The sequence below is a fragment of the Arvicanthis niloticus genome, chromosome 11 (genome assembly GCF_011762505.2).
Source record: "Arvicanthis niloticus isolate mArvNil1 chromosome 11, mArvNil1.pat.X, whole genome shotgun sequence".
In the NCBI taxonomy this organism is placed as follows: domain Eukaryota; kingdom Metazoa; phylum Chordata; class Mammalia; order Rodentia; family Muridae; genus Arvicanthis; species Arvicanthis niloticus.
Window position 1 is genome coordinate 41,339,119 of NC_047668.1, and position 24,985 is coordinate 41,364,103.

The following is a 24,985-nucleotide window of genomic DNA, read 5'->3' on the forward strand; positions in this document are numbered from 1 at the left end:
AGTCAGTCTGAGCTTTACAAATGATGCCGGGAGTGGTGGAGCATGCCTTCAGTCCCTGCACTTGGGGAGCAGAACTCTTGAGTCTGAAGCTGTCTGGTCTACAGAGTACGTTCCGGGTTAGTCAAGACAAAGGAAAAGGCTGCATGAGGGAGTTACGCTGAAGAACAGACATATAAAATTCAATCCCTTTGGTTTGAAACACATGTTCAATGATACAATTAAAACAAGTAAAACTGATTTCATAAAACAAAATAGAAAATATTGTTATATGACCCGTATCCCGTGTCTTAGAAAACCAGCTATTTTGTTCACATACTTCATTAGAGTATTTTCACCTAAGAATACAGCTAACAGTCCCACTCATACAATGACCTATTCTAGTTCCCTGAACCTAAAGAAACCCGCAATTGTATTTCTGTTACAGGATTCGTTATAAAATTACATTGTAAAGTTTTGTTTTGTTTTTAAATATTTAAGTGTGTACAAAACATTCCCCTGCCACAGTAATGTAAATTCACGAATGCTTTCTAGTTAAAGCACACCGTAGCTGACGATTGGAAGCTCTGAAACACGGCACTTGTAGAATCAGCCCATTTTGGTTTGCATCGCTGGCTCCTGACGATGGCTGTGTCTCTGCATGGGCGCAGCTGGCTGAGACCTGCACACACACCTCGTATTGTAGCTGCACTCCAGTCTTCCATCAGTTCCACTCAGGGTGTAGAAACCCACACAGTGACAACATTCACAAGAGCAGATGGCTCTGCCACACGAGATAGCTTTTTTGCTATGCTAGGCAACACTTGCTTGTGTTTGGGAAAACAGTGTTCTACCTGCTTGGTCCACGTCATCAAAAATAACTTAACCTCTTCTCCAAGAGGGTTTTCAAGGTAGATCTTCCTGTTCGCCTTCACTATCTGTACACAGACACCGTATTTATATATTATATATTTATATCAGACATATATGTACACATTTACAGGCAGACCTTCAAGAAAGATATTGCACTTATATACAACACAGCTTTACCTGAACTAACTTCACACTGTCACTCACATAAGTTCTTCATCAGAAAGGCAGTCAATATGTCCAAGGAAGTTGCAAGGTAAGGTTCCAGTAATGCACCCTATTTAGTAAACACTGGAGGAGGAGGAGGGGTGGAGGGAGGGAGAAGGCTCAGCCCTTTATTGCTGAGGGCTGGGCCCACTCCTCAAGTCAGTCAGAGTTAGACTGAGGTCAGGCGAAAACACAAAATCCTCAAAGACAAGCTACCGCCTTCTCATCTCTTACCAGCCGGCAGCCCATTGCTCTCATGGACACAGGCAGATTTTGACAGGTAGTGTAGCAGATAACCCAAAGGTTCCCACGGTCTGTTAGATCGGGCACAAAATTCTCACGCTCCACTTTCTAAGCACATCAGAAATTCAAACAACAACAACACATGGATTTCTATCACAAGGAAAACATCAACACAGCACGGAATACACAGTGCCATTTCCTATGTGAAAGGTTCCTTCCCTGATATTTAAGGTTCTGCAGGGTAGGTGCCTGGGCTCCTCAGCTGGCCCAGATATAAGATATATGGAACACTTTCACTGAACTCCCACGCCTGGGGGCTGAGTGCCCCCCCCCCTTAAATCTCCGTCAGGGTGAGCTTGTACGACCCGCCGGATTCTTCGATCTGCAGCTGGAAGGTGTCTTCATTGGAGTAGTGCTTTACAATATTGTCGTCCATGTTCACCAGGATCCTGGAGAACAAGAGGGCATGAGTCCCCATCATCCCATGTGGCTACGGAGCTAGGCTTGGATTTGCGCATTAGCTGAGTACTGACTGTCTCTGACTTGTGGGGACACTGTCCACACCCTCCCCTGCTTGCAGCTGCCTCATCCAAAAGACAGGGAGTCCCATGGTGTCTATGGCCAGGTAAAGGATTCCAGTGGTGGAAGCAGGTGACAGACAGGAAGCACTGCCCGTTTGATTACTTCTGGTCTAGAGTCTTCACTCACTATGTGGTACCCAATATGGAAATATAAACCTGCAGAGTATCTGTAGTTCTCGACTACAGAGATTCAGTTGAACTCACCTCCATGGTAAGCTTCCTGACAAGCTACCCTCCAAGTTTAAACAAAGTAGTTAAAGCTTAACCCTTCCCATCAGACTTATCTAGAAAATTTCAACAGATCTAAAAATAGTAATTTTTCTGGGGCCAGAAAAATGGCTCAGCAGGTAAAGGTGCTTGCAGCCAAGCATGGACCTGAGTTCCATCCTTGCTACCCACATGGTAGAAGGAGAGAACTGGCTCCTGAAAGTTGTCCTCTGACCCCACAAGTACACTGTAGCATGGACCCCCCCTGCACCCTCCCACGCAAGCACGCACACACACATAAACAAACAAACTAACTAACTAACAAAATTTTAATTCCTAGACAAGAAGTAATTTTCTACAGCTTTAAAATACAGCCCAGGGTAGGGTGCTCAAGAAGAGAAAAGGCTGTGGATCAGACAAAACTGGTTTGAGTCACAGACCTGCATCACCAAACCATGTGATCACAGATAAGCCCTCAAATGCCTCATTTATAAACACTCAAACCCATCTCAAAAACTAGTTGAGAGGCACGGAATGTGCCAGCCTAGACCTGGCTGGTGAGGGGATGGAGGGGTCTGACATCCTTAGTCAGGTTCCTCACACTCCCTGGAATGTGCAGCGACCTCATGCTGCCAGGCTTGGAAAGGGCAAACATATGATCTCCAAATGAAGATCAATATTAGTAAATAATTTAATAAACAGAAGGATTGCTATGGTCAGGCAGTGGTGGTGCATGCCTTTAATCCCAGCACTTGGGAGGCAGAGGCAGGCGGATTTCTGAGTTCAAGGGCAGCCTGGTCTACAGAGTGAGTTCCAGGACAGCCAGGGCTACACAGAGAAACTCTGTCTCGAAAAACCAAAAAAAAAAAAAAAAAAAAAGATTGCTATGAGTTCAGAGTTAGCCTGGGCTACAGTGTGACCCTGACCTGCTCTTCCACTTTCTCCCAGCCTTAATGCTTGCACCTTCCTGGAGGCCTCTGGACGAATGGCACGGAAAGCATGTCCCAACCATGCGGCAGATGACTGTCTTCAGGGTACACAGGACACTGCCAGTACTCACCCCTTTTTGCACTTCTTAAATATTTTCCCGATCTTGTCATGGGGGACATCATACTTGTCTGAGATCTAAAAGAACAGAATAGAAGAGCCGCTGTTGCTGAGGCTTTAAAAGATGACCATGGTTACAGTCATCTTTCATCTCATCTTGTCTTCTTTTTAAGGTTTCTTTTTATTTATATGTATGCCTGTGTGTGTGCATTAATTTTACATTTATGTGTATGTGTTTTGCCTGCAGGTGTATCTGTAACACCACGTGATGCCTGGTACCCGTAGAAGCCAGAAGAGGGCACTGGATCCCCTGGGACTGGAATTACAGACAGCTGTGTGCCATCATATGGGTGCTGGGAACAGAACTCAGGTCCTCTGGAAGAACAGCCAGTGTTCTTAAGCACTCAGCCATCTCTCCAGTCCGTGTGTGTGTGTGTGTGTGTGTGTGTGTGTGTGTGTGTGTGTGTGTGTGTGTGATGTCTGCACTATGAGAAGAAGGTCAAGACCCAGACCACATCTTGCGGGAAGGGAACTGGTATTTCCCTAATTAATTCAGACGTCAATAAGTCAACTGAAAGAAACATGCATAGCTAGGACCCTGTGAGAGGAGGATGTGGCAAGGCTTAGCTTTGCGACTCGGAGGCCTGTGTTCACAGAGTGGATCTAGCCTCCTGTGCAAACTCCTTGATTTCTTCTGTCCCATCTGCTCCACCCAGGAGCCAATACTGGTTCAGCCTTGCTCACTCACATCCCAGTGTACCCCAGGCCTGTGCAGTTCTCTGTTCATCCCTGAGAGTTATGGAAATGACACACAGGTATGAACTGAAAGTTTGTGTCATCTTTAAGGAATGCCTAAGCTGGCATGGTGGGCCTGCCTGTAATCCTATCACTCAGGAGGCTGCTGTTGGAAGATCACTGAGCTGAGGCCAATCCATGTAGGAAGGGTCCCCTGAGGGGTGCCAGGACCCACTGTCACCTCAATTGATTTATGCTCCTTCACTCACTTCCTGTATCTGAAATCTTCCCTATGAGTTTCCTGCTTATTCTGCTTCCTTCTGGTTCCCAAGCTGGGCCATCTACTCCATGGCACTGTGTCACTACTCTGGTGGCTCCAGGGCCCACAATGGCACCAGGACAAAGCTGAATGTGGTCACCTGAAACCCCAGCAATAGGGAGTCTGTGGGCCGAATGGGCTATATAGGAAGCTCTAGACCAGCCTGGACTACACAGTGAGACCTTGGTTTTTGTTGGTTTGTTTTTAAAAGATTTGTCAAGAGGCTTCAGCACACCACAGTTGTCAAAGGGAGCAGAGGGACACTTCTAGTCCAATTTCAACTATGCATCACTTTGAGATTAAGATATCCATGATCTGTAAGGGTTTATGGTTAGAAAATGTCAGGACACATCACTGATGCTAGAATTCTGGCCCAGACAAGTCAGAGGGGAAGTCCAAATGCACCTCCCTCTTGTGCTCCTTCTACTGACACCTCCACAGGGACAGGAGCTCGGCTGAGTGTAGCCTCTGCCAGCTCCCAGGGTTGGAGGTCATCACTGGTCACACCTCTATATCAGCTCAGATGAGCTCTGGACGAGGTCTGGCACTGTTGGCAGAGACAAGGAGGAAACAGAGGCAGGCTGGGAGCTGGAGTTTTTGTTTTGAGACAGCCTTGCCTCTAATTCTCAGTTTCTTCCCTGGCTTCCTGAGTTTTAGAAATTACAGATGTTGCTATCAAATCCAACTGAGCCACTGTTTTATAGATGACATTTTTAAAGGCTTTACTACTGTCAACTTCTAAGTGGTTTGCTACATGAATTTTCTTTTTAATCAAGAAGATAAAAGTTAAACTCCCCCCGCCCCCAGGCTATCACAAATTCACTGAATGTGGCAGAGCGTACATGACAGAGTGATTCACCTACCAACTCCAGGCCAGTCACAAGGGACAAGACAGACCTGCATGCAGTCAAGAGAGGATGCCCAAGGCAGGTCAAATGCAGGCAGTGCTACAAGCATTCACAAAGCATGGCTGGGAAAGAGGTAGGTCAAGGTTCCAGTGTGACAGAGAAATAGGGTCTAATAAAATGCTCCAGCGGGATGCTATGAGGCTCTGCGGAGGGTGGGGCTCCTACTCACTGCCTCCATCAAGCCCTTCAAAGATGGGGTCTTGAGCATCAGGGCATCGAAGACTTCTTCTGATTCCTTTCGGACATAGAGCAGCACTGTGGGTGGTTTGGGGAGGAGGGAGAGAACCGTTAACTCACATGAGCAAAACAGGAAAACAGGTCACAGGTACCAGGACCATAAGGGACAGCACCACACAGCACCACAGTGTGAGCCCCAGGATTAAACTGCAGCTTCCCCTGAATGCTGCCTCCCCTCATACTCGGGGAGGTGGTGGCCTGAGGGGTGAACATGCAGGGGTGAAGCCAGATAAGCCACGCGCACGAGCTCACTACTTAGCATTCCCACTCGTCACAGCAGCCAACACACCTCTCTTCGGTTCTTCTGTCCGGGCCAGCTTGGCAGGTGGAGGAACTCCAAAGTCATCTTCGGTTCCGAACGGCCCCCTTTTCAAGACAGACCTGTGGGTGAGGCAGAGTTAGGTCAGGCGTTTCCAGTCTGATTGACTGCACATGCAGGAGTTCATCAGAGCAACCGCTACACTTTAGACTCAGACTCCCTTCGTTCTCCATGTGTTCCTAGCCAGACGACAGCCAGGGCAGGGCTCATGAGTGGCAGGCCTAGGCCACCCAAATGACATGCAGAATGGCCCCCACTGCTGGACCTCCTCCCACTAACTCAGCACCCAGTAGGAGAATACAAAGGTTTGGACAGAAGACAGCCTAGGTGGGAAGGCGGCCTCCTTTGTCTGGCTCTAAGGAATCATGGGGTTTATGTCACATCAGAAAGAATTTCTGCAGCTTTTGTCAGGTGAACAGCTGTGCCCAAAATGTGTGGTCTATGTATGCTGCAGCGAATTCCAAGCCCATAGGTAGGACAGCGTATTCCAGGGCTTGAGTGACAACCACAGTGTGGCTTCTAAAGCCTTAACATATTGTGGTGTCCACAGAACACCGGGGGACAGTGGACAAGGAGCTCGAGAGAAAGGTGCACAGGTCTGAGCCACTGCTAGTAAAGGCGTGGATACTGGGGAGAGCCTGTGAGGCAAGAGCGAAGGAAGGGGTGGCCAGAAATAAGGGCAGCAACGCTTATTCCAAACAGGCTGGAAAGCACCAGTGTCTCTCAGCTCCATGCTCCCAACAGGCACTTGGTGAAGGTGTCTGCAGGAGCCACGTCTGAACCACCAAAAATGGAACCGGTGGCACAGGTCTAGGAGTGGGATAAAGTAGAGCCGGCAATGAATGTGTGCTCAGGGAGTCAGACAGTGAGGAGAGCAAAAACAGAACCAAAAAGCCAGGCATGGGGCCTGCGATCCCAGTGCTCAGAAGCCCGAGGCAGAGGGCTCATGAGGTGGAGTCCAGGCTCGGCTACACAGTGAGTCCTAGGCAGCCTGGGCCAGGGTACAGCCCTGTCTCAAAAGGCCAAAGCCAAAACACTGAGATGAAGGGAGAGAGAGCAAAGGATGGGCTGACAGTTGGGTGTTCCAACTCCATGTACTTTTGTGTGAGGGAAAATGTAATTACCAAGGCAGACTCTACTGTTCTTCAAAATTCAGCCCCGAAGCCACAGTGAGGGATGAGCCAGGTGGGGTCTGCGGGGACAGTCTAACAGCAGGGGGCTTCTGGGTACACAGCCCAAAGGGGTAGGCAGGTTATTTACAGAGAGGAGCGCTAAGACCTCAGAGAGACATCTGGGATTCGATCCTGGATGCGACACACTACCTCTCTTAGGGGGAACCAGAGACAAGGACCAGGGGCTGCTCCGAGGGAAAATAGCTCCAAGGTAACAGAGGCCATCAGTGACTTCTTGTGAGCAGCAGTGATGGGCACAACTTAATGTGAGAAACGGAGTCCTGTCCTATATAAATACTGAAGAAACTGGAAGTCTGGAGGTGAGCGAGACATTCCCAGGGTGCAGTGCAGTCTCCACAGCACTCAAAACAAAAGGGGAGAAATCCCAGCGGACAGGCTCAGTCAAGTGGTCACTGTGGGCACAGGAGGGAGATGAACTGAGCTGGATGCCAAGGGGAGGAGATGTCAGGGGCAGTGTTGCCAATACGCACAGCTGGAGTGCATGGAAAGGCCTCGACTGAAGATGCCCTGAAGGTTAAGTAAAACCAGGTTGCTTCAGACTGGGGTGGTTAAAGAGACACTGCCATGGGAGGCTCTGAACTGGATCTGGCCTTGCATAATGGTGTTACTGCGCAGCCAGTGAGACCTGAACAGAGTCTGCAAACGAGCCAGCAGGAGCTCCCTTCCACACTGTGGGACTCAGGCCAGGTCAGACAGGCACCTGATACTCAGCAATGGTGGGCTCTGGCTCGGCTTTTTCTTCTTCTATTGGAAAGAGGGTCTTACTGTAACATGCTGGCCTGGAACGCACTGTGCAGCCCTGGGGAGCCTCAAACTTACATCCTCCTGCCTCAGTTTCAAAAGCACTAGGATGGCAGGTACCCTCCACCTGGCTAAGAAATGTATGCTTAAACAGCTAGGAGAAAAGCACGTTCTTAGTGTATCTCAATGGGTCTGTACGTTTGAGATTACTTCAAAGCCAAGTGAGTTTACTGGAGTGAGACAAAGGGGGACCTTACCCTTCACCTTCCAGTTCTTCAGAGGGCAGGGAAAGAACCTAGGAACAAACACATATTCAGATTGTTTTCCAAACATGTTCAAACAGCTCAGAACATAATTAGTCCTAAAACAGAGATCATTTTGGATGTGACCAGTCTAACACCAAACCCTTCTTTTTAAAAGACACGATCCTATAGCCATATCTTTCAGTGCCCAGAGTTTTACACTTTTCTTCGACTTTGTCGACCCAGGCTGGTCTCTGTGAATGTGGGATGCTGGCTGATATCAGCTTCTGGTGAGATGATGCCCCGCTTATTCATCCACCCATTGTGTGTGGCTGTTTCTGCAACAGAATGTCAGAGTGAAAGAGCCAACAGGAGATGGCAGAGATCAAGTCTCAGCACCGGTACAGGCCCCTTCACAGACTCCAGCTCGCCCTGAGGCTGCTCACTAGAATCACAGGTTGGCCACACCTCTGAAAACTCATTAGTCCTTACAAATCTGTCCAGTGAGTGCATGGCAGGGTCTCCTTTGTGATATTTACCTGACCTTGGTATATATATAAAAAAAAAGCCACATTCTCTTGAAACTCCTGTACCACAAAGTGGGGTGCAGCTAGTTTTTAAGTTTAGTATGAATTTGCCAGGAGGTGATGGCAAACGCCTTTGATCCCAGCAGTTGGGAGGCCAAGTAGGCAGATCTCTGAGTTCGAGTTCAATCTGGTCTAACCCTGGTCAAGTTCCAGGGCAGCCAGGGTTATACAGAGAAACCCTGTCTTGAAAAACTAGAACGACAACGATAACGATAATAGTAAAATTTAGTCTGGGTTGCTAAGCCATGGCTGTAAGGCACATGTTGATGACATCCAGCAATGGTGACTACAAGAAGAGGGCCTTCAGACACAGGAGTCACCCAAGCTGAACTTACAGACTACAGGTTCAAACCCCAATTGTGATGCTATTCTCAACACTTTTGCATGAGCTACAGCATGAAAGAATACAAGGGGAAGCCAGGTGACAGACTCCGTATTGTGTATCGCATCACCGTGACTGAACATTCCAGAGAACTCAGTAATTGGTTGCATGCCACTGTGGTCTCATTCTATGAAAAACTGCCATGGAGCTTCTTTTTTGCCAGGCCTAGCAGCCTCTGCCCGGAGGCTGGTACCTACATGACTGCCCCGCTGCAGGTTGGTAAAATGCACGTCAGGAATGAAGAGGACAGGCTGAGTGTCGAGATCCAGGAAGGGCTTGAACACTGTGATGTCCGTCCGTTTGTGTGAGGGAAGCAGTTGCACTTTAACGTCAGAAACTGGGGAGAAAAAGGAGAAGCCACCAAGAGATTATAGTTATGGGCTGGCCAGGTATGGTGGTGCATGTCTTTAATCCCAGCACATAGGAGGCAGAAGCTGGTCTATCTCTATGACTTGGAGGCCAGCCTGGTCTATGTAGTGAGTTAGAACCAGCATCCCAAGAGCTTGAGCAGGGGATAACCCACGACATGGCTCTGCCCTCATCTGCACAACAGAAAACCACAGGGCTCTTGCCATGTCAGCACCACCCCTGGTCTAGCCTGCACTCTGCAGGTCACCATTAGGCATTCCCTGGGAACTGGGGTCAGTGCACTTGCCTTTTCTCTTGCTCTGTTTTCGTTCTTCATCCCGAATTTTCCGTTCAGCTCCCTGCAGACAAAGGAGACAAGAGTCAGATCAGATCCTCTGGGAACTACTTGGCTCTCTCTATGGCAGTGAGTACCAGCATGGGCTCGCCACAACCGTTTCCTCTTAGAAACCCACCCCTCTCATTGAAGTACATCATACGCTTGTATGGGAATGTCACATGGGAAACTCCTTTTGACAGTTAACATATCCAATTACATTTTAAAAACTTCTTAAAATCCTTTCTAACTATCAATCCCAGCAAACATCTATTTTAAACACAAACAAACTGAAATTCCTCTTCATAATAGACGTGGCCAGGTTAAAGGTAAAGCTTAGACAACATGCCGGCACACTCTGATGTCCGCCAAGGTGTGGGTGCCTTCCCCCTACCTCATAGGAAAGGACCATGAAAGAAAAAATAAAATTTGGCCCTGTGAGTATTCCCTGTGGAGCAAATGTTAGTGCAGAGAAGGGTGGATCTGCCCAAAGTCATGGTGCCTGTAAGTGACAGAGACAATCAGGTGTCATTCACAAAAACAAAGATGACACAAGAGGTTGTTGTGCTCTGTGTCCTATAAAGGGACTTATTTGTACCAGTATGTCAACTGCTGAATAGCACTGTCGTGCATCCGAACCCACAAAAATATTCACAAAGCCTCACTAGTAAAACCATGACCTGAAATGGGATAGCACTCAGCACATTAAAACGTAACACTGCACTTGGGAGGCAGAGGCAGGCGGATTTCTGAGTTCGAGGCCAGCCTGGTCTACAAAGTGAGTTCCAGGACAGCCAGGGCTACACAGAGAAACCTGTCTCGAAAAACCAAAAAGAAAAAAAAAAAAAAAAAAAAAACGTAACACTGATTCCCTCTGCGTTGTTGAGCGACAATGTCTGTGTGTGGTGAGGATGACTTTTCAGTGACCCAGCCAGGTAGGAACTGTTAGCTTAGGTTTCTGATAAATACACTCTCTGATAGGAAGGAGGAAGTGGCCGGGCAGTGGTGGCACACGCCTTTGATCCCAGCACTTGGGAGGCAGAGGCAGGCAGATTTCTGAGTTCGAGGCCAGCCTGGTCTACAGAGTGAATTCCAGAACAGCCAGGGCTACACAGAGAAACCCTGTCTCAAAAAACAAAAACAAAACCAAAAAACAAAAAACACACACACACACACACACACACAAAAAAAAAAAAAAAAAAAAAAAAAGGAGGAGGAAGTGGAGGGCCTCTCACTCATCTCTGGCATCATTACATGATAAGGATCAGGTTTGAAAGCAGAACACAAAACCTCCTGCCTGCTCTAGAGGGTGCTAATACACAGCACGCTAGACACATAGCCTGCTTATAATTGCTGTACATGGGACTGGAGAGATGGCTCAGCAGGTAAAGTGCTTACAGTTCAAGGGTAAGGACTAGACTTCAAATCCCCCAAACCCATGTAACTGTGGGTGAGTACTGCAGCCCTGCCTACAATCCCAGTGAGCTGAAGGCAGAGACAGTGCATCCCTGGAGTAAGGTGGCTCACTAGAGCTGCCAAACTGGTGATCTGGGTTCACAAGGGACTCTGCCTCAAAATATATGGTAGGGAATGAATAAGTAAGATATCCAACATCAAACTCTGGCCTCCCCCCACACCCTCACACACACAGCCTCTCAGATGAGCACCCACACACAAACAACAACAACCTAACAACCTAAATGTAACTTTAGTCAGAAGAGAAATCACACCTCTACCCCAAAGGCAGCTACACCAAATGTATTATCAGCCATGTCCAGAAATAACAAGGAACTCAACTTCTGCCAAGATAGAGACTCACACTCTTCTCTGAAATGGATGGAACCTTGCTAGACTCAGGAACCAAGTATTCCGATGGCTGCTACAGAAGTGGAGGTAAAGGCCCTTTACCTGGTGCCTCCAGGGTCCCAGCTGAAGAGGAGGAAGGACAACAAAGTACCAAGGAGACTCAACCCAGAGAGCTCAGCAGCTCCCAGGTCCTCTGGTGCAGAGGTTGCTCCAGACCAAGGAGAACACACTCCAGTAAGAGAAACACCATCCAAAATGCAGGGTAAACATACTGTCTGTTCTCACCAATTGGACTGGAAAAACTTTCCTCTCACGGGGCACTGAGCCAACACCCAGGAAAATCCTGCTCACTGGTGCAGAGTAATTAGCCTGACACAGCGTGGCTGCAGAGTGGCCTATCAGATCAGAAGATGACATCTGAACAAAGCAAACCATTTCCAAGAAACTTAATGGGGGTCTCAGGATGAACCTGAAAAAGAGTTCTAGGAATAAAAATATCACCTATCACTCAGCAAGGCAAAATGCACAAGGCTCAGTACGCAGCAAGCCAGCCAAGCAGTCTCCAAACAGGGAGGAAATCAAACCACTGAGGGGAACCCAGGCACAGACATTAAGCCAGTAATGTAACTTTATCCCATATGTTCAAAGGCTATGGAAAAACTACACCTGGGCTCAGAGTGTGGCTCAGTGGGACAGCAGCTGCCTAGTGTGCATAAGCCTCTGTGTTTGCTCCCCAAGACCACAACAGGAACCACCCAAACCAACCAACAACAACAGCATCACTACTAACAGCAAAAGCAAACCCATCGCTTGCTAAGTAGAGACATGACCTAAAAAGGGTCCTGCCTAAACTTTCAGGGATGGAAACTGACATGTCAGAGATGCAAACACCAATGGACGGAGTATAGTTCAGCAGTTCAGACCTGGCCACAGATCACCAACCTAAGGACAATGAAAACTATCTGAAATGAAGTAAGAAAAATCAAACAACAATAATGCTAGGCCGTGGGTGAAAGCAGCAAAGCATCGCAGATGCAACTGGAGAACCTGAGAGGAAGGAGCAGGCATGTCTGAAGAAACAACAGCCAGACATTTTCGAAACCCAACGACAGCCACAAAAACATACATGTCCAGCAAATTCAAGAACATGGAGCCTCATCAGACTCAACTGCTCACAACCAGTGGAAGAGAAGAACCTTGGAAAGAGTTACAGACAAGAGGATCTTACACACAGAATAGACCTGGGTGGCTGCAGTCTCATCAGCAGTACCAGCTCCAAGTCCGTGCAGCATCCGTGAACTGACAGCTGGACCTTACACCAGCACAAGAGCCTAAGGTGAAATGAACACTTCTCATGCAGAAAAGCTGAAGGATTCATTCCTAGTTCAGAGATACTGCAAGATGTTAGAGAAAGTGCTGGAACAGTATGGGGACATCTGACCATAAGCTCCTCGGACCTCTCTCTCATCATCACCTGCTAGGAATGTGCTTGAGCACAGCAGGGCTTGTCCCAAAACATTAGCCTAAAGCCCCTGCAGCCTGTCAGGGCTAAGGTGACCATGACCCTGACAGAGACTGACTTCTGTTTGGATTGTAGGAGACGGCAGCAGAGGCCTTAAGCATAGCTTAAGCTCAGGAAAACAGACAGGAGGGTCAGGAGTTCAAGGCCAGTCTTGCCTCTATAATGGGCATGAACTACATATGACAGTATCTCATAACCTAAAGGGGTAGGCCAAGGGACATACGAGCTTATGGGAAAAGCAGCCACCCAAGTTCCATCTTTAGAAATCCAAACTTTGCCCGCATGCTCTCTAAGAATGTGCTGAGTGGCACATTCTTACGGCTCCTGAAAGACGAAAAGCTGTCATTTATCAAATGACACTGTCAGTTAAGTAGCTCAGAACAAAGAGACAACAAAGTACAACTTCCTTAGGAAAGAGGTGTACTGTGTGGCTGCACCAAGGGAGACCCCAAAGTGCCCTACTTCAGGTTTCTCATGGCAAGACGAGATCAGACTCACAAAGTGAGAGAGAGTCCTGAGAGCCAAGAGCAGGCGACCAAAAGGCAAGTGGCAAGTGGATCAGCCAGAGTCAAGGATGCAGGTGGGCAGCAAAGAGCCGAGGCCTGACTAAAAATAAACCTTCATGGCACTCAGAAAATGAATGCATGAATTCTCAAGAGAGTGCAGGGAAATTATTAGTCAGGAAAGATGTAACAAAAACATCAGATGTGGAAAAAAAAAGTTTGAATAAAAGTGCAGTTTCTCTAGTATTATAAAAAGAGCACATTCCGACAGTTCCTCCTTAGGTGTTTTTGCGTTGTCTTTGTTTGAGATGGGGTCTCTGTGTGTAGCTCAGGCTGGCCTGCACTTCCCGATTCTCTTGGCCTTTCTGGTGCTGGTGCCACACACCTGGATCATCAAGGTTTCTCAGGCTCCAGAAGAATGTGGTCTGCTGGGAAGAGACTGGCCTAGGTCAGAGGTACTGGTGCCCACTAGCTGTGACTCACTGTTTCCAAGTGCAGCCCACGAGAAGCACCTGTGTTCCAGTAAGCCCCACACCTGGTCCTGGGGCTGGAGAAGGAGCAGGTTACATGGCAAGGGGGAGGGAGGGCTGGAGGTAATCACAGGGGACCAGGAGGCGGAACAACCAGAGGCAGTCTAAAGATGCAGAGGAGCCAGTCCAAAAGGGACGCTGCTCACACCTTCAGTGTTGCCCAGCAACACAGAGCTGAAAACCACTGGGTCTGTGATAATTTGCAGATGTGTCCAATCTGACAGGCTATTGAGAAAGCTTTCTGAACCCGAAGGTTCCAGGCGCCCTCCAGTGGTCAGATACAACAGCCCTACCAGAGTTTCTGTGACTTGACAGAGAAAACTTGGCCCTGAATCTGGCAAAAGTTTGTTTCCCAGGAAGAAGAAGCTGCAACATAGAAATTTGGGAGATGGCCTGCCAAAGAGCCTTCAGGGCAGTGAGTCAGGTGGAGGGTGTTCAACACAGTAGTTACTGATCTGGGCCCAGGACAGGGCCACATCCTTTCCTTTATCAGACACAACCACAAAAGGCAGCATCAAATCTTCTCAGTCTTTTTTAGTTCAGTATTTCCCCTTCTTTCTACAGTGCTGCTTTCCCCACAAGGATAAGCCAGTAAGCGCCATTAGAGGTTAGCTGCTCTGTGCGGAAAGATGGACCTAGCACAGGTGCTCTTCCCTGAGCCCGCTGCCCTCTCACCTTGTCACAGAAGACCTTGATCTGGCAGTAGGCCCGGTGTACGGGCTTGTTGCTGCGGTTGTTATAGCTGTACGTGTCGATCTGGATGTTGAGTGGCAAGCCCTTCACACCCTTCTGAGAAGAGAAATCTGTGCTCAAGCAGTTCACAGAGATGAACACCTGTGAAGGAAGAGAAGGCTCCGTGAGGGGCAACTCCAGCAGCCAGCCCAGCCCAGTCTTGCAAATGCTGACATGACAGACACTCAAGACTCTCCTGAAAGCCGCCATTTAGAGACAGCCTCTAAGAGAGGAGTGAGCACAGGCGTGGAGGGAAGGAGGCGAGCATGGAAGCTCTGTTTATTCCCAGGACCACTCTGGGTATCAACCAGGACAGTGGACAATGTGGCTGTCATGGCTGATGTCATCTGCCTGGGACACCGTAATATGTCTCTTGGCTGCTGAGGACAACTCTGCACACTCTCTGGAACCACCTGTACCTTTGGGGCCACCTTTTAGGACAGTCTGTAGCAGTCTGTGTCCTTTTTAACAAAAGCTGAGTCTCCTAATCTATAGCTTGACCATAAAATTTCAGTGGAGTTCCCTTGCAATCCAGCCCACTCATGCTAAAATACCTTCATTTCTTTTCCTTGGAGGGGTCTGGTAACAGAATCACACTGGGCCAAGTCCTTAGAGAATAATTTAATTCCAGGGATGTCCAAGACACTCCTTTCCGGATGCCCTTTCATAATTTAAATATAATTTGGATTCACCACATGTTTAGGTAGCCACTGCACTTGGCAGAGTTTTTCGCAGGCTTTATTATGCTGGCCTACTGAACAGTCACAAAACATTACCACATTCCTCACTGAAGGAGGCTCCACAGAGATGTGGTTGAAACACACTAGAAGCCGTGAAGTCACTGTGCTGATGGGGAGGGGGCTCAACACAGGGAGACAATCGTAACTGAGTCGGCCCTCAGTGGCCACGCTTCCTCCAGGCAGTCACGAGGCACTGCAGGGGTCACACCTGATGGTTCACAAGTTTGTTTCCTTTCACCAACATCTGAAGTACCACTGACCCACACCGTCAGCTCCACAGAACAGCTGGCCTGCCCTTGAGCCACATACCACATTCTCTTTTTTGAAGAGGAAGCCGGAGGGTGGCCCACCTAGCCCCACCCCATGTCCTGTCTCCCACTCAGTTACCCCCATGTTCCCCTTCTAGCGAGTTTCCTCAAAGGTTTAAGCAAATGGAGACACAGTCACTGCGGTACAGCAAACTGTTACTCAGTGCAGATGGGGGAGCTTTGTGTGGCTGGCAAGCATGCTCTATTCCCCACTTTTATAGTTCTAAGTTTTAAGATGTCTAACATGCTCAGGTGCTTTTGGTTTCCCAGGCCACTGGCTTTGGAATATTTTTTTTTATGGTTACCACACAGTAAATAGTATTAGAATCAGGTTTTGTTTTGTTCTGTTTTTAAATGGGCAATTTCAGAGATTCAAGACCCTTGTACCAGATAACCAGGATTCCTTCCAATGCCTAGGCCCCAACAGTCAAGGGCAGGTTACTCAAGGAGCACTGTTCAGCCTTGGGTTGTAAATGAGGATGCGGTTGGGACTGTGTGCTATGGGGGGGGGGGGGGGGGGGCTGAATGGAAGAAAAGCTGAACAGAAAGAGAATCAGCCCCACAGCAACAAGCAGCAAGTTCTAGACGCTGTCCCAGTGGAGACAACCAGACATCCTAAACAGACTGGGACATGTCCAATTACAGATTTGAGGATCACCCCTCTCTTGTTCTCTTACCAACTCCCCCTAGATCTTTCTCACGGTCCCTGGGCTCTGCTGACCCTGCCAGCTCCTTACTGATCTGGTCAGGTCCACCCCACAGCCCCCCTCTGCCTCCCCAGGTCTGCAAGGGTCCCGTTGGATCCTGTCCTACATGTAAAACCTGTCTCTTCACACGGGCTCGGGCTCGGGCAGCTGCCACACATGTGCTTGGGACCATGCTGGGCTCTTTAAACACTCAACAGAGCTATCCCTATATCCAGAAGAGGGCGCTGTCCTTCCACAGTTGAAGCTCCAGAACTGCTAGGGTTGTCTGTCCCAGGTGGAAGGTGAAGGTGCTTTTCCTACCACGGGAAGCAATGGCTCATTCCCACAACCATCTGTTTCCACAGACTGTACCCTCTGGTTGGAGATCTGGATGGAGGGTGCCCAGGTGTGCCCCTTTCTCTAGACTGTCTATACCCTGGCACTATGGTATCTTGCTTCTAAATACTTTTCTAATCATTTCCAGCAAATAAACAAATTACTTGACTTAAAAAAAAATGAGGGGCTAGAGAGATGATGGCTCAGTGGTTAAGGGCACTGACTGGTTTTCCAGAGGTCCTGAGTTCAATTCCCAGCAACCACAGGGTGGCTCACAATGGGATCTGATGCCCTCTGCTGGTGTGTCTGAAGACAGCTACAGTGTACTCATATACATAACATAAATATATAATTGTTTTAAAAAAAGTGTGTGTGTGTGTGTGCATGTACACCTCAGGTGTTATCCTTTGAAATGACACCTTTGAGACAGATCTTCCATTGGCCTGAAGCTCAACAATTAGGCTAGACTGGATGGCCAGGGAACCCCAAGCATCCTCTCGTTTCTGCTTCCCCAGCACTGGGGGACAAAGGCACACTACCACGCCCTGCTCTTTCCTTGGGTGCAAGAGGCTAGACTCAGGTATTCATTCTTGCAAGACAAGCATTTACTGACTAAGTCACTTTCCCAGCTCCTGCTTTCAGTTTTTTAAGACTTAAGTCTAGATATGCAAAAAAAAAAAAAAAAAAAAAAAAAAAAAAAAAAAAAAAGTCTAGATATGCAAGCAGAAAGTGGCTCATGGGATTTCTGAACTGCTTTGCAGAAAGATCTGTGTTTTGGCTTTGATGCCTTCTTATACATATTTAAAAGAATGTTTTATATTAATCCGTAAATATGCAAATGAGACATAGGAGAAAGTCTGTAGAACAGGGGCCATTGAGACAGTTCATCAGGTAAAGAAAGGGACTTGCTGCTAGGCCTGATGACCTACCTGGGTCACACAGTGGAAGTCAAAAGTGACTCTGACCTCTGACTTCCACAAGCATGCTGTGACATATGCACATGTGCACGCGCACACACACAAACAAACAAATGAATGTAAAAAGAGACAGAGAAATCTGAAGGGGGAAAAATAACACTAATAAGAAAAAAAAGGTTTTAAAAGAACCACAGTTTTTGTAAAGAAGAAAAGTTATTTACTAATCCATTGTACATTTCACCTTCCAGTCAGATGGAAAATCTAAGCCTCTGTCATTCTGGGCCACATAGCAAAATTCCTAACTCAAAAATGCTGCCTGGGAAAGTACACTCTAGCACACCAATTCCAGGAAGTCTCTGACCCAAAGTGCCATTCCCCTGGCAAGAGGATTTCACAGTAATCCAACCCAAATCTGCCCTCTCCCCTGATGCCCTGCTACAAGTCTCTGCTCAAAGCAGGAGCCAGACTCCAGGACCAGCCTGAGTACAGAGCCTTGGGTAAGAGCGCCTCACACCCTTGCCTCCATGTTCTCACACAGACGCATCTGCTTCCTGTTTATCAAAGTTCCTTTCAACTTAGGAAACTTCAAAGGTTATCAGAAAGGCTGACTCATCCAACTGGGCATTTAAAAACTGCCCCCTCAATCAGATGGACACACAAGCACACCAGTGAGTGGGACCAAGGGAACAGATGCACACTGTATGAAGAATGATAAAGACCTCAAAGAAAACAACACAGCTCATGCAGTAATATAACATCATGGACGAATATGCTGGGCCATCATGGGCATCCTGGGCTAAGCCAAGTGGTACCCATGATGGTTTAGACATTCAGCAAAGGCTAGCAAGAAGATCAGCATCTCCCCTACCCTCTGCTTTCTGATGGGCAGGGCAAGGTGCTCAACACAGGCAGATTCGACCTGAAAATCAAAGCAACCAAGTTTGACACCAGCTCGGTCGAATAACTTGCACTGTAACCCCGGACTCCGCTGTCACGTGACCAGCTAAGGCAGCAGAGCTCCAGGTGATTTCACCTCCAGCCCCTGTTGCACAGTGGACTAGGAGGATGAGCCCCAAACCTTGCTGTCATTACTGCAGATAAAATGATTTGAGTAATTCAGGTACCAGCCTAGAAGCACTCATGAAAACCTAAGTTTGATTCACAGCACACACTTAAAACCTGGGCATGACATCGGGGACTGACAGTCCAGTGCTGAGGACACAGAGTCAAGGGGATAATTGGGGTCTGCCCACCCTCAGCCAGATTCAGTGAGAGACTGTCTCAAAATATATGATGGGAAGTGATTGAGGGAGATGCCCAGTATCAACCTCTGGCTTCCACACACATGTGCACATAAATACACACACACAAATAAAAATATAAACATAAATTTACCAGTCTACTTTCTATAAACGCTGTTACTTTAAAGGATGTAATCACATTCAACTTGGCCTGCGAACTTGGTAGACACGTAGATCTTTTGCCTCCTCCCTCCTCCCCATGAACACTTCAGGGGAGCCACTCTACACAAAAGCCCTGGGAACTTCTGTCTCCAACACTGCTTTACATTACAGCCAAGCCCAACCCCTCATGTCCCCAAACCCACTGTGACAGGCCATGGGCTGGGGATTTGGGACACCTCAGCTTGGGTGGTTCAGACACCAAAACCAACTTCAGATGTTCTCATGTAGCGTTCACATGATCAACCAGGATGGTACTTCCCTGTGAAGAGACTTGTCTCCTACATGCTCGCATGCTTCTATGCACCCAAAGGTCTCCCTTTGCTCCAAAACTCTAAGATTATGAAACCTGTCTTAATACAGGATTTCTTCCTTGAAGAGTTCAGTTCCTCTTACATGCATTTTTAATTGAAAAAGTCTTTTGCACAGGCACTGACCTGTGAAGTAGGGATATTCATTATCCATAGATCTTGGTATTCAGAAAGGTCATACCTGTCCTCAGGTACTCAAAGTTGATATGGAATTTTCTCAGGATTAACAGCTCTGTGTGAACCCATGTGCTCAGTCAGAAGCTCCATTGTGACTCTGTACTGTATAGCATCAGATCCTTTGAGATCTACCTCAGTCACCCCTGGGAAATGCATGTGGTTTGTTTTGGGGTTGGTTTTTTTGTGGTTTGTTTGTTAGTTTAGACAGGGTTTCTCTGTATAGTCTTGGCTGTAGATCAGGCTGGCCTCCATCTCAGAGATCCACCTGCCTCCCAAGTGCCGATTAGAGATGTGCACCACCACTGCCCAGCCAAAAAATTTTGCTTTTGGGTTTTTTTTTTCCCCACTATTTGGGAATTGAACCCAGAGCCTTCTGTATAAGAGGCAACGGTTCTACCATTGAGCTACAGCCCCAGCCCTTGTGTATGTTTTTAATAAAAGAGAAAACAGAGAGTGTGTGTTTTCATGGTTCAACATTTCCACTTCCTACAAGCTATCTATCCATCCTGGACTTGAGATGAACCACTGGGTCTTAGAGCCACACCGTCTGTCTGTCAGTCTAGCTATACTCAAAGGGCTGAGGGAGAGCTGAAGGAAACTATCCACCCCAGCTGGCTCTGCACTTAAGGAAATGGCAAACAGCCATACACATCAAGTAATTTTTTGTTTTTTGAGACAGGGTTTCTCTGTGTAGCCCTGGCTGTCCTGGAACTCACTCTGAAGACCAGGCTGGCCTTGAACTCAGAAATCCGCCTGCCTCTGCCTCCCAAGTGCTGGGATTAAAGGCATGTGCTACCAGTGCCTGGCATAAAGTAATTTAAAAAGCTGATTGAGTCCACATCCTGAATGAATAAGAATGGACCAAGGCAATCAAATCTATAAAATAAGCATTGCAAGCATTCTTCTGAGGCAGACAAATTTTCTCTGTTGATATGATCACGAAGTCTCTAGCAGAAGCCATCGGAGGGATGACAGTGAGACAGATGGTTACACAGCCAGCCCCTCGTCCACCAAACAGGTGTGGATGCACGTGAGTGTACAGACGCAAGCGCGAGTGCGCACACACACACACACACACACACACACGCACACACGCACACACACACGCACACACACACACACACAGGCACACACACACACACGCACACACGCACACACACAGGCACACACACACACACACAGGCACACACACACACGCGCACACGCGCACACACACGCACACACGCACTTCCAGTTCTATTACTGCTAAACTTTTCAAACGGACTGACACACTCCCTTTGACCGAGTGCTGGGAAGGTCTCTACCGTGGAAGGAATCTTCGATGCTAACTTTTCTGTTTCTACACTTCCTTGCTACTTATCTTGAGGAAAAAGTATGATGTTACTTAACTAATCAAAACATTAATCACAAAAGATTGCAACTAAAGTTCCCACCCAAAATAGTTAAAAGGAAAAAAAAAAACCTAACCACAAAAATCAACTACTGAACAGGCCAAAGATGTTCTGCAAGATTCTTTTTAAACATCTAGGCCATTTTTTTTTTCTAGGACAGTTCCTCGTTCCTGGCTGAGAATTCATGCACTCAGAATATTTCAAAAAGATTTCAATTGGTTGTAAAGTAAAGCCTGAAAGCAAGGGGTGCACGTTAGGCTGAGGGTTTCATCCATATCCTCTCCATATCCTGAGCTGATGTGCAAGGATTCTCCCAGAAGCACCCTGGCAGCCTCAAGATACTGTTCACAGGGCTGGCTGCTCCTCCCATGTCTGTCCTCAAAGAAAGGGAGCAGGAGAGACACAAGGAGGCAGAACACTCACTCAGAAATGACTGCCCTGGAACAAAGTAGAAGAGACAAAGAATAAAGTTTGTAAGTGTCTGACTATTCCAGGGTCAGAAGGATTGTGAGAGCGATGGCTGAAGACACCATGTGTGTTATGTGGAAGGGAAGGACTGAAGCCAGCAGTGATATGGGGCCAGAGGCAGCACAGTAACCTTCCCAGGAACCGTGCTCTACCACTCTTCCCATGAAGAGCTTGTCTCTTTACCAGGTCTGATGGTATACATCTCTTACATGGGCTCTGAGGATGGAACATTTGCAGAGTAAATGCTTCACCCACCGTGCCAGTCAGTGTTTTGTCAATTTGATACCAACCTAGACAACCTGGGGAGAGTGAACCTCTCAACTGAGGAATTGCCTCCATCAGATAGGCTTACGAGCATGTTAGAGCCATTTTCTTAACTACTAGTTGACATAGGAGGGCCCAGCCCACAGTGGGTGGCATCATCCCTAGGTAGGTAGCTGAACAAGCCAGAGGAATATGCCAGTAACCACTGTACCTCCATGGTCTCTGCTTCGGTTTCTACCATGGTTTCTCTCGATTATAGACTGTAACCTAAAGATGAAATAAACCCTTTCTTCCCCACAGTGCTTTTGGTCATAGTGTTTCTCAACAGCAACAGAACCTGAATTAGGTCACCAAGTACACCATCTTTTCAGCCCTAGATTTTTCTTACTAATTGTTCTGACTGGTTTTATGTCAACTTGACACAAGCTAGAGTTACCTGAAAGGAGGGAACCTCAATTGAGAAGATGCTTCTGTAACATCTGTCTGAACGGCATTTTTAAAATTAGTGATTGATAGGGGAGGGCCCAGCTCATTTGGTGGGGCCCTCCTTAGGCTTGTAGAATTCTATAAGAAATCTATAAGAATTCTATAAGAAAGCAGGCTGAACAAGCCATTGGGCACGTGGCGGTAAGCAGCACTCCTCCATGGCCTCTGCATCAGCTTCTGCCTCCAAGATCCTGCCCTGTTTTGAGTTCCTGTCCTGACTTCCTTCAGTGACAGAGTACAATGTGGAAGTGCAAGCCAAATAAACCCTTCCCTCCTGAACTTACTTTTGGTCATGATGTTTCATCTCTGCAATAGAAACCCTAACTAAGACTAATTTAGGACAGGTTACCCCACACCCCATCCCAGTGCAGTTATAGACAGGCTAAGGACTATAGCTCTCCCAGTCTCCAGTGTGATCTTGGCGTTACAGAAGACAAGTCCATCATTGTTTCTCTACCCCCTATGCCTGCTGGGCCCCCATGTCAGCTCCCTCTTTAGACTAGGCTCAGTTGCCTCATTCCCACCTAAACTCACAACAGCTGCTCAGAAAGGTAAAGACAACGGTCCAATTCAAACATGCTTTGCTGGAATATTCAGAAGTCAATGAGTCACTGGCTGAAAATGCATCTTCCTTGGAACTCCTAAGAGGATGGTGTTTGGCCTTGCTGGTGCCAGACCTAAGAACCTGGTTTTGGCTTCGCTAATGATCAGCAGCACAGTCTGGAGAATGCCATTGCTTCAAGCCACGCTGCCTGATCCGATATGTCTGTCCCCTCCCAGAGCTGCACAGGTGAATGGCTGGCTGTTTAGGAAAGGGAGCTTTTTGCGATATGGCCTTTCAAGCCAGTTCTTCTGCCCTAGTAGCAAAGCATTGTCGATGTGTGTAGAATTCTATCATGGTTTCTCTCGATTATAGACTGTAACCTAAAGATGAAGGACATTAGAAATGAGTCATACCTGCCCAGAAAAGTTCAGGGGTGAGCCAATAGTGCTCTGCCCTTACACACTGGACTGACTTGTGGGGAAGGCTTGGCTTCAGAGCTGAGAGATTGCTTACTTGTTACCTACACTTTAAGATGCACTTAAAAAGTTCTGGTACACATCACAAGAAAAACCCCCATGAAGGGGAAAGGAAAGAGAAAAGTAAGTGATTCAACTGAGGAAGATGCTTAGGGTAAGGTTACCATGGTAACTGAAACAACTTGACATTCTCTATATGCACAATGTCTCCCTTTCTGTGGACACCACACTACCCATGTTGTCTGGCTCTCATAATCTTTTTCACTAGAGACAGATGGGGCCAAGTTGTGAGGTTCAGGGTTGAGGTTGAGGTAGAGGGCATTGATGGAGAAAGACAGAGAAAACGGATGGCAAGGCCCTAGCAGGGCCAGCCCCCAGGACTCCAGAGCCAGCCCATTCCTAGCCACTCATGGAGAGGCACCTGTGTAAAACTGGAGAAGTGGGAAAGTAATGGGAAACGGACACCCAGACAGAAGCCAGAGTGAAAGTCACCTTCATCATGAGGCATGAAGTTAAAGCTCTCCCAGTTTCAAACCAAGCAGACAGGCTGTGCCAAATTCCTGCTTGTTGCAAACAAGTTGCAGGACTTAGCTGATGGCCACATCATGGCTCCAGCAGACACAGAGGCAGCCATCTTGGATACAATCCCAGTGGCCTCTGGGAATTGCCTTTGTTGTTATTTTTCTGTATCAAAATTCAACTTAGTCAAATACAGATGATATCTATAAGTTCCTTTCTAGAATGTAATCTATCTTCTAAAAGGAAAGCAGAAACTGTAGGACAAATTCAAATGTAATCACCCAAAGCAGTATAACCATCTTTTTGTTTGTTTGTTTGTTTTTGTTTTTTTTCGAGACAGGGTTTCTCTGTGTAGCCCTGGCTGTCCTGGAACTCACTCTGTAGACCAGGCTGGCCTCGAACTCAGAAATCTGCCTGTCTCTGCCTCCCAAGTGCTGGGATTAAAGGCGTGCGCCACCACTGCCCAGCTATAACGATCTTTCTAAGTAGCTCTTCACGGGGAGACATTGTCCAACAGCTGAAATGAAAGCACTGGTAACATTTTCCCCTCATTTCCAATAGCACTAACTAGAGAGAGAAAAATCGACATTTTTTCCTAATACATGTCAAAGAGTCTAAAAACCTGAATTGAAGCAGATAGCATAGAATTTTAAACTATAAATCAAGATCCAGTTCTTGGCCAACTGTCTAATTAGTAGGGATCATTTATTGGGTTTTACACAGCCCTCCCCACCCCCCCGCCAGAACAAACAAACAAACTCGTACTGTTCCTCTCCCCACCCCACCCCCCCAGCAATCCACCCTCCCCCAGCTCTGTGCACCTCTGCTCCCTGGAAGCCCACTCCACGTGCAGTTAATGAGTGTGTGGAACTAAGACAGTATCGAGACTGAGTCACCCACTCGGCAGCATCCAGTTCCATTTCTGATGCGCCAGATAATAAAGGGTGCGCCACACTGCTCTGGTGAGAGGTGACTACGCTGTCCTAAAGACACTACAACTACAAGAATACTGTCACCAGGAACTGCGTACTGCTCCGAGGGCTTCAAGGGCGCAGCTAAGCATTTTGGTAACTTCTCAGACTATCAAATGACCATCAAAAGAAAAGAGCCGACCGGCAGGAAGGGGTGGGGCGGGCAGGGACGTGGGAGGAGAAAAAGTACTGACTCGCAGTCTTCCCACGGCCAGGAGGGGCGTTCCCTGAAGGGGAACCAAGCTCCGAGTCAGCTCGCTGTTGCCACAGCCGCTTCCCACACCGCCCACACAGCGTCTCGGTTTCTGTGCCATGCAGAGAGCCAGGGGAAAAGTCACCGAGATAAAAGGGAGGCACGGAGG

At 47.6% G+C, this 24,985-nt stretch overlaps 1 protein-coding gene across 2 annotated transcripts in view; it reads right to left on the bottom strand.

Annotated features, from left to right (window-relative positions):
- Positions 1 to 1,486: 1,486 nt before the first annotated feature.
- Grhl1 (grainyhead like transcription factor 1) overlaps positions 1,487 to 24,985 on the bottom strand; it is a 44,372-nt gene continuing 20,873 nt past the window's right edge. For both annotated transcript variants that reach the window (XM_034514380.2, XM_034514381.2), the window contains exons 9-16: positions 14,513 to 14,671; positions 9,450 to 9,501; positions 8,992 to 9,131; positions 7,841 to 7,878; positions 5,620 to 5,711; positions 5,263 to 5,348; positions 3,145 to 3,209; positions 1,487 to 1,745 (exon numbers count right to left, since the gene is read on the bottom strand). In XM_034514380.2, coding sequence (XP_034370271.1) covers positions 1,631 to 1,745; positions 3,145 to 3,209; positions 5,263 to 5,348; positions 5,620 to 5,711; positions 7,841 to 7,878; positions 8,992 to 9,131; positions 9,450 to 9,501; positions 14,513 to 14,671 — 747 coding nt within the window. In that variant the 3' untranslated portion in view covers positions 1,487 to 1,630. The remainder of the gene's footprint in view (positions 1,746 to 3,144; positions 3,210 to 5,262; positions 5,349 to 5,619; positions 5,712 to 7,840; positions 7,879 to 8,991; positions 9,132 to 9,449; positions 9,502 to 14,512; positions 14,672 to 24,985) is intronic.